Source organism: Pogona vitticeps, chromosome W, assembly GCF_051106095.1.
Source record: "Pogona vitticeps strain Pit_001003342236 chromosome W, PviZW2.1, whole genome shotgun sequence".
Classification (NCBI taxonomy): Eukaryota; Metazoa; Chordata; class Lepidosauria; order Squamata; family Agamidae; genus Pogona; species Pogona vitticeps.
In genome coordinates this window covers 3,897,074-3,907,315 of record NC_135798.1, presented here as the reverse complement: position 1 = coordinate 3,907,315, position 10,242 = coordinate 3,897,074, and the positions used below count along the sequence as shown (strand labels likewise).

Below are 10,242 nucleotides of genomic sequence, written 5' to 3'. Positions count from 1 at the left end.
GAATGCTTATTGGCAGTTAGATTTGGCTGAAGATTCACGAGATAAGACCGCTTTCATCACGCACGTGGGAACTTTCCGTTTCCGCAGATTGCCATTTGGTTTGAAGAATGCAGGTGCGTCATTTCAAAGGATGATAGATAAACTTTTACAAGGTTTACCTTTTGCAAGTGCTTATCTTGATGATGTTGCCATTTTCAGTTCTGATTTTGATTCTCACATATCTCACATTGAAACTGTTTTGTCCAGACTTCAGCAAGCAGGACTGACAGTCAAAGCCAGCAAGTGTCAGTGGATGCAAGGAAAAGTCATGTACTTAGGTCATTTGATTGGGCAAGGAGAAATTCAGACTTTGCAAGCTAAAGTACAATCTATTAATGATTGGCCTATTCCAAAAACTAAGAAACAGGTACGCTCATTTTTGGGCCTAGTCGGCTACTACAGAAAATTCATTCCTGATTTCAGTCATTTGGCTTCACCTCTGACAGAGCTCACTAGGAAGAGACAGCCTGTCAAGGTAAAGTGGACACCAGAGTGTCAAGGTGCCTTTGAAGCTTTAAAAGCTAAGATTATGGATGCACCTATACTGAAATCCCCTGATTTTGACAAACCATTCATTTTACAAACTGATGCTTCTGAATTAGGACTGGGAGCCGTTTTGTTACAGCAAGGAGAAGATGGGAACCTTTACCCTATCTCATACTTCTCTAGAAAACTCTTGGATAGAGAGAGAAGTTACGCAGTACCTGAAAAAGAAGCTCTTTCTATATTTTGGTCTCTCAATTTACTTCGACCTTACCTATGGGGTCGTAAGTTTACACTCCAAACAGATCACAGAGCTTTAGTTTGGTTGCAGAAGATGAAATCTCACAACCAAAAATTGTTGAGATGGAGTCTAGCATTGCAAGATTTTGATTTTGAAGTTCAACACATTCCTGGAAAATTGAATGTAGTGGCAGATGGTCTTTCTAGAATGTACTGTGAAGATTCTTATGAACCTGAACGTTGAAACAATGTATTCAACAGTGTGCTATGTTTCAGTATTGTACTAGTTAATCTGTAGTTGAATTTTGAGATGTAACCAGTTAATTACTTTGAATTACTTTCTAGTTACTTTTACTTGATTTCTTAAAATTAGATCAGATTAACTGCTCTGAATTTTAACGATAATCAGGGGGGGCATGTGATGATTTGTGTTTTTATGTGTATTAGAATGGGATATGTAGTACTAAGATTGTCCCAATAGCATCCATTTTGATTTAAATTCTGTTCTGTAGTAGGAAAGTTTTACATGCTGTTCCAGGGAAGCTTCGCTCTCTGGTTATCTCGTTGCTAAGATGAGCAGAGAGCAGAGAGTTTCGTAGTCAAAATAATTCTGCCACAAAGAATGATAACAACTGAAGCTCCCTGAGAAAGTTAGGCGGGACAACAAGGCCCAGGAGGCATTCTGGGAAGAAGAAGGAAGACTGAAGAGTGAGGAGAAGAGGAAGAAAGATGGAGATTGCCTGAGAAAGGGGGTAGACACGTGCTTTTCCCATAATGGACTGGTTTTCATCTAGCATCAGCCTTTGAAGACCCAAGACACGTGAGATGGATGATTTATGCTTTTTGTTAGTTAGCATAGTTTCATTTCTTTATTTTTTTAGATGGAGTGGGGGAGTGGTGTGTTCCGTTAGTCTTGAATGAAAATGTACCTACTGACTTATGTTACTATCAACTGAAACCTTTTCTAAAGTAATTCTTTTTAATAAAACAGTAATGATTGGTTTCTATGTAGAAGCTTTGTTTCTTGAACAGACCAGCTGAATGTCTAATTGGCCACGTGGGTTTGCTACCAAACTTTCAGAGCCAAATCATTCTGAGTATATTTCATGGTTATGACTGTGTTGCTTTCTTAATAAGGAGATTGGCCTCTGAGGAAGAAAATTTAGACAGAACTTAGCTGAGTTCAATTGGCTCTGCTCAGCAGTTAGAAGTTTGTCTGGTTTTCTTACTCGTCCCGATTTCCTGCACCCCCATAAATCTCTTTGGAGATGCGGGGCTGTTGACAGTCCCCTTTTCTGTATGCTTTCTCTGAACTACATCCTAGCATAACAGCAAAAACTAGCATTTGGAACTCAAAACTCCATCCTAAAATCAATACTAAAATCATTCCAAAAATCCAAGCTCTCTCCGTCTCCATTCGCCATTTTTCTTTCATGCTGGGACCACCCTTCTTCTCCACTGTTCTGTGATGTTAACCAATCAGCATAAACGGCTGTCTCTTCACACTCCACCTTCATTTCCCATGGGATGTGCAGGTGTTGTTGTCCTTTGTCCTGATGATGTGTCTTGGCTCCTTATTGTCTCTGGCCAAGGCAGCTTCATGGAAAATTCCAGTTAGCTCTAGGAGAAACAGCTTCTCGAAGCATCCAGTTATGCTAACACAGACCAATATGGATTCCTTCTACAAACTTCCATGACTTCAAATCCCATTAGTAAATCACATTTTAGTCTAAATAACCTAAACCATGACATGCCACCTCTGGGAGTTCCAAAAATCTGAAACAGGAAATCTAGTTTCCATTTTTGGCTACTAATTACAATAATAAGCAGTAATTAGCTGGTTACATAGTGCAAATACTAATGATTAACTTTAACACATTCAAAATAGCATTTAATCTAGCAAAGCATTGAGGTAGAAAAACATTCTAACAGCAACATGTAAATACATTCTTTAGGTTAAGCGCTTCTACTATCTGAAAAATAGAAAAACAGTCATGTTAGTAATACTCAATCCAGTACGCACTCTACATGTGCTCAGGAACATATCAGCAGTGAAACAGTGAAACATTAACAGTGTTTCAACGGTCTGTCACATCTTGATCTTCACAATACATTCTGGAAAGACCATCTGCCACAACATTCAACTTTCCAGCAATGTGCTGAACTTCAAAATCAAAATCTTGTAATGCCAAATGCCATCTCAGCAATTTCTGATTGTGAGATTTCATCTTCTGCAACCAAACCAAAGCTCTATGATCTGTCTGCAGAGTGAATTTACATCCCCACAGATAAGGCCTAAGAATATTAAGAGACCAGATAATAGATAAGGACTCTTTTTCTGGAACTGAGTAATTTCTTTCTCTTCCCCTTTCTATAACAGTACAGCTCCAAGACTCAAATCTGAAGTATCTGCTTGTAGAATGAATGGTATGTCAAAGTCAGGGGATTTTAGTATAGGTGCAGCACTAATCTTTGCCTTTAAGGCTTCAAAAGCACCTTGACACTCAGGTGTCCATTTTACCTTGACAGGCTGTCTTTTCTTAGATAGCTCCGTCAAAGGCGTTGCCAAATGACTGAAATCAGGAATGAATTTTCTTTAATAGCCAAATAGGCCCAAAAAGGATTGAACTTGCTTTTTAGTTGTAGGAATAGGCCAATCACTTATGGCTTGCAAAGGCTGGATTTCTCCTTGTCCAATTAAATGACCCAAGTACATGACTTTTCCCTGCATCCACTGACATTTAGTCGCTTTGACTGTCAATCCTGCTTGCTGGATTCTAGACAACACACTTTCAATGTGTGATATGAGATTCAAAATCAGAACTGAAAACTGCAATATCATCAAGATAAGCACTAGCAAATGTAAGACCATGCAAAAGTTTGTCTATCCTCTGAAATGAAGCACCGGCGTTTTTTTTTAAAAAAAAGGTAAATCATGACAAAGCTCTTTCCACATTCCATGCATTCATGTGGTTTCTCCCCAGTGCAGGTTCCTTGATGTAACCTAAGGGCATCACTGCGACTAAAGCTCATTCCATTCATTTATGTGGTTTCTCCCGAGTGTGAGACCTTTGATGTACCCTAAGGTTACCACTCTGACTAAAGCTCTTTCCACATTCCATGCATTTATGTGGTTTCTTCCCAGTGTGGGTCCTTAGATGCGGCGTAAGGTCACAACTGCGACTAAAGCTCTTTCCACATTCCATGCATTTATATGGTTTCTCCCCAGTGTGGGTCCTTTGATGTACCCTAAGCTGACCTCTCTGACAAAAACGCTTTCCACATTCCATGCATTTATGTGGTTTCTCCCCAGTGTGGATCCTTTGATGTATCCTAAGCTGACCCCTGTCACTAAAGCTCTTTCCACATTCCATGCATTTATGTGGTTTCTCCCCAGTGTGGGTCCTTTGATGTGACGTAAGGTCACCACTGCGACTAAAGCTCTTTCCACATTCCATGCATTTGTGTGGTTTCTCCCCAGTGTGGGTCCTTTGATGTACCCTAAGCTGATCACTGCGACTAAAGCTCTTTCCACATTCCATGCATTTATATGGTTTCTCCCCAGTGTGGGTCCTTAGATGTGACGTAAGGTCACCACTGCGAATAAAGCTCTTTCCACATTCCATGCATTTATGTGGTTTCTCCCCAGTGTGGGTCCTTTGATGTACCCTAAGGTTACCACTCTGACTAAAGCTCTTTCCACATTCCATGCATTTATGTGGTTTCTTCCAAGTGTGGATCCTTAGATGCGGCGTAAGGTCACCACTGCGACTAAAACTCTTTCCACATTCCATGCATTTATATGGTTTCTCCCCAGTGTGGGTCCTTTGATGTACCCTAAGCTGACCTCTCTGACAAAAACGCTTTCCACATTCCATGCATTTATGTGGTTTCTCCCCAGTGTGGGTCCTTTGATGTATCCTAAGCTGACCCCTGTAACTAAAGCTCTTTCCACATTCCGTGCATTTATGTGGTTTCTCCCCAGTGTGAGACCTTTGATGTGACGTAAGAGCATAACTGAGACTAAAGCTCTTTCCACATTCCATGCATATATGTGGTTTCTCCCCAGTGTGGGTTCTTTGATGTGACGTAAGGTAACCACTGCGACTAAAGCTCTTTCCACATTCCATGCATATATGTGGTTTCTCCCCAGTGTGGGTTCTTTGATGTGACGTAAGGTAACCACTGCGACTAAAGCTCTTTCCACATTCCATGCATATATGTGGTTTCTCCCCAGTGTGGGTTCTTTGATGTGACGTAAGGTAACCACTGAGACTAAAGCTCTTTCCACATTCCATGCATTTATGTGGTTTCTCTCCAGTGTGGGTCCTTTGATGTAACCTAAGATTACCACTCTGACTGAAGCTCTTTCCACATTCAATGCATTTATGTGGTTTCTCCCCAGTGTGGGTCCTTTGATGTAACCTAAGATTACCACTCTGACTAAAGCTCTTTCCACATTCCATGCATTTATGTGGTTTCTCCCCAGTGTGCGTCCTTTGATGTAACCTAAGGACACCACTGAGACTAAAGCTCTTTCCACATTCCATGCATTTATGTGGTTTCTCCCCAGTGTGCGTCCTTTGATGTAACCTAAGATTACCACTGTGACTAAAGCTCTTTCCACATTCCATGCATTTATGTGGTTTCTCCCCAGTGTGAGTCCTTTGATGTGACCTAAGATGACCACTGTGAATAAAGCTCTTTCCACATTCCATGCATTTATGTGGTTTCTCCCCAGTGTGAGTCCTTTGATGTGACCTAAGATTACCACTGCGACTAAAGCTCTTTCCACATTCCATGCATTTATGTGGTTTCTTCCAAGTGTGGATCCTTAGATGCGGCGTAAGGTCACCACTGCGACTAAAACTCTTTCCACATTCCATGCATTTATATGGTTTCTCCCCAGTGTGGGTCCTTTGATGTACCCTAAGCTGACCTCTCTGACAAAAACGCTTTCCACATTCCATGCATTTATGTGGTTTCTCCCCAGTGTGGGTCCTTTGATGTATCCTAAGCTGACCCCTGTAACTAAAGCTCTTTCCACATTCCGTGCATTTATGTGGTTTCTCCCCAGTGTGAGACCTTTGATGTGACGTAAGAGCATAACTGAGACTAAAGCTCTTTCCACATTCCATGCATATATATGGTTTCTCCCCAGTGTGGGTCCTATGATGTCTCCTAAGCTGACCACTCTGACTAAAGTTCTTTCCACATTCCATGCATTTATATGGTTTCTCCCCAGTGTGGGTCCTTTGATGTACCCTAAGGTTACCACTCTCACTAAAGCTCTTTCCACATTCCATGCATTTATGTGGTTTCTCCCCAGTGTGGGTCCTTTGATGTAACCTAAGATTACCACTGCGACTAAAGCTCTTTCCACATTCCATGCATTTATGTGGTTTCTCCCCAGTGTGGGTCCTTTGATGTGACGTAAGGTCACCACTGCGACTAAAGCTCTTTCCACATTCCATGCATTTATGTGGTTTCTCCCCAGTGTTTGTTCTTTGATGTTTCCTAAGGTCACCACTGTCACTAAAACTCTTTCCACATTCCATGCATTTATATGGTTTCTCCCCAGTGTGAGTTCTTTGATGTGACCTAAGGTGACCACTCAGACTAAAAGTCTTTCCACATTCCATGTATTTGTACGGTTTCTCCCCAGTGTGAGTTCTTTGATGTGTTCTAAGGCCAGAACTCTGACTAAAGCTCTTTACACATTCCATGCATTTATATGGTTTCTCCCCAGTGTGAGTTCTTTGATGTGAACTCAGGTGACTGTTCTGCCTGAAGCTCTTTCCACATTCCATGCATTTACATGGTTTCTCCCCGGTGTGAGTTATTTGATATGAACTCAGGGAATTGTTGTGACTAAAGCTCTTTCCACATTCCATGGATTTATGTGGTTCCTCCCCAGTGTGGGTCCTTTGATGTGAACGCAGATTTCTTCTCCCGCTGAAACTCTTTTCACATTCCATGTTTTTGTATCATTTCTCCCCAGGGTGAGTTCTTGAAACTGAACTAGTGGCACTGGTCTGAAGCTGTCTCCACACTTCAGGTGTTTAAGCCATTTCTCATTTAGCTCATGGGTTTTTCTAAGCTTTTCTTCCCAGCTTCACACTTGACTGTTTTCAGGGCCAGAAGAAGTATAATTCTGGCCATCGTGTGTTACCTGATAGAGAAAAAAGGAGATGTCTTGAGAATGTAGCACAGAGCAGAATCTAACTGGAGGTCAAACCAAAAATTTGTTGTCTTTGACTCCTTTGAAAGGCATATGTCTCCTGAAGGCTTTACTGGCAACATTTGAAAAATTAGCCGTATTGTGCAAACAACATGGACTCCCCTTGCCTGAACTGATACTTCCAAAGGGACAGGGATGGGAAAACATAGTTGATTAATATGAACCACTATCCGAAATATTAAGCATGGGCCATCAAGTCAATTCTGACTGATGGCAACCCTTTTTTCAGGGGTTTCTAGGTAGAGAATACTCAAAAGTCGTTCCCCATTCCCTGCTTCTGGGACCCTGCAGTTTTCTGAAGGCCACACAGGCTGACTTTGCCCATGGGAGACACAGCGGGGAACCTTGGGTTCTGCAACCAGATATTTAAACCACTGACCTATCCAGCCAGCTTACTCAGAAATACAAGGATGGGGTTTGATTAGAATTGAGGTTTTACTGGAAAAGTTCCATGGTTTACTTGCAAATTTCTTCCACTGTACAGTACTTAATTTAAAGGCATTGCAAATCCATAAATATATTGAAGATGGTGAACCCATGAAAAGAGAAACGGAAGGAAGAGCTGGAGAACCTGGATTAATAAAAAGCCATTGTTGGCTCATATTTAGCTTGAGATCTACAACAATTCCAACATCCCTCTCGCTCGTAGTTTTGCTGAGCCAAGTATCCCCCATCTTGCAATTGGTTTCTTTTTCCAAGGTGCAGGACTTTGCACTTGACCGTGGCCAGGTAGGATCTTGCCAAAAAGAGAGGGGAAATATTATTAAATGTTGGGGTGAGGGTTTTTGGATTAGGGTTTTTTTAAAGGAAAATTGGGTGTTGCTTTGCTGGGGTATGTCATCAGAGTATGGGACCAAATGGAGATAGGATGCTAAAATGGAATGGTTTAAAGTCTTGATAAATAAAGATAAATGTTAATGGATGAAGAGGAAGATAAATTAAACCCTACCAAGAATGAAAGAAGGTATAATATTATCATATGAAATAAACTGATAAATAGAACTGACATGCAGGATTTTTGGAGAGAAGTGAAAGGAGATGTAAATAAGTTTACTTTTTATTCATCAGCATCTATGTTATTTTAGGATAGATTATATATATTTGCATCTAGTGATTGTGATTTAGAGTTTGTAAGACAGACGTAGGGTTAATAAAAGTAGCAGTGTGATAGTCTATATGGACACTGGGTAATAACTTCTTTCTCTTGGCTAATGCAGATGATTGTGGACTGTTATGCTGTTGCTGCTGTATATAAATGTCAATAGACTTAGTTGCTAGAAGTCTAGTGTCTCTGGGACTGCAACATGGGGCTTCGGCAACAGTCACTGCTAAAAACTGCGACACTCTGACATAAGCACTACTGAGGCTGATGAAGAGTTCTGGAGGACTCCAAAGCTTGCACACCAGGCTGGAATGAAGAAAAGCTTACCCGACCAACCACCAACACTCTGTCCATGGAACAGACCTTATTTATTTATTTTCTTCCCTAGCACACTTGGGTAAATGTTACTTGGAAATTACAAGATGAAATTAAAATCAATTCGGATAGGTTGAAGAACAAGATAAGTCAAAAGATAAAGGAATATAAAACATGAAACATTTTGTGGTTTGGCAGAAGTGCATTATTTAAAATGAAATAGATCCCTAAATTATATTTCCTATTCTGGATGTTACCAATAAAGATTTTGCGTAAGTACCGTATTTTTTGCTCCATAAGACGCACTCCCCCCCAAAATGTGGGGAGGAAAGTCTGTGCGTCTTATGGAGCGAAGGCAGCAATTCCGTCCCCGCTGGCCCCGTGGGGGGGAGCGTAGCAAGGGTGAGCCTTCCAGGACCCATGCGATGCTCCCCCCACCCGCACGGGGCCAGCGCGGGCAAAATCACCAGCTTCCAGGTGGGGGGAGCGTCGCAAGGGTCCTGGAAGGCTCACCCGGTCCCTTGCAACGCTACCCCCACCCCCGCACAGGCCCAGTGCCGGTGAAATTGCCAGATTCTGGGCGTCTTTTGAGGCTTGGGAAGCCTCAAAAGACTCCCAGAACCTGATGGTTTCATGCCCCCGGCCCCGTGGGGGGTGTGGGGGTAGCATCCCAAGGGTCCGGGTGAACCTTCCAGGACCCTTGCGATGCTACCCCCAGCCCCGCACGGGGCCAGCGCCAGTGAAATCGCCAGATTCTGGGCGTCTTTTGAGGCTTGGGAAGCTTCAAAAGACTCCCAGAACCTGGCAGTTTCAACCCCCCTGGCCCCGTGGGGGGTGTGGCGGGAGCGTCCCAAGGGTCTGGGTGAGCCTTCCAGGACCCTTGCGACGCTACCCCCACCCCCGCATAGGGTCAGCGCCGGCGAAATTGCCACCTTTTGGGGCTCTTCTGAAGTTTCACAACTCTCAAAAGAGCCTCAAATGGTGCCGATTTTGCCCCCTCTGGCCCCCAGGGGGGCAGGGCGAGTCTCCAAGGGATCCTGGAACACACCCTAGGACCCTTTGGAGACTCACCCTCGCCCCCCGGGGACCAGAGGGGGCAAAATTGCCACCTTCTGGGGCTCTTCTGAGGCTTGGAAAGATTCAGAAGAGTCCCAGAAGGTGGCAATTTTGCCCCCTCTGGCCCCTGGGGGGGCAGGGTGAGTCTCCAAAGGGTCCTGGAACACACCCTAGGACCCTAGGGTGTGTTCCATAAGATGGACCTCTCCATAAGGCTCACCAAATTTTAGGAGAAGGAAACAGATTGTTTTTTTCCTGTTTTCTTCTCCTAAAAATTTGGTGCGTCTTATGGAAAGGTGCATCTTATGGAGCAAAAAATACGGTAGTTAAAATAATGGCGAGTGATGATTAATACATATTGCAATAATAGTAAGAAAGCTAGGATTAATAAATGTTGGTAAATATTACAAAAAGAAGGTTGTCAGATAACCGATATAAAATATAACAAATCAAATAGGATGTATTTATTTATTTATTTATTTATTTATTTACTTATGTATTTATTTATTTATTTATGTATTTATTTATTTATTTATTTATTTGTTTGTTTGTTCTAGTTGTACCCCGCCTATCTGGTCAAAACGACCACTCTAGGCTTATAACCAACAATAAATATTTAATGTGAAAACAATTAGAAACGCATGGAAGGGAGGGAATTTTGGATAACATTTTTTTTTTCAAAGAAAACATTGGGGAATTGGCTAAAAAGACTGATAATCCTGTTCTTACAAAATACTGTATTTTTCCATTTATAAGACACCTTTGT

At 42.1% G+C, this 10,242-nt stretch overlaps 1 protein-coding gene across 1 annotated transcript; it reads right to left on the bottom strand.

Annotated features, from left to right (window-relative positions):
• Positions 1 to 3,177: 3,177 nt before the first annotated feature.
• On the bottom strand, positions 3,178 to 6,934 carry LOC144585024 (uncharacterized). Its single transcript, XM_078382465.1, has one exon. It carries the CDS (start codon positions 6,738 to 6,740, stop codon positions 3,801 to 3,803), a length of 2,940 nt encoding a protein of 979 aa, XP_078238591.1. The 5' UTR covers positions 6,741 to 6,934; the 3' UTR covers positions 3,178 to 3,800.
• Between the last annotated feature and the right edge of the window lie 3,308 nt (positions 6,935 to 10,242).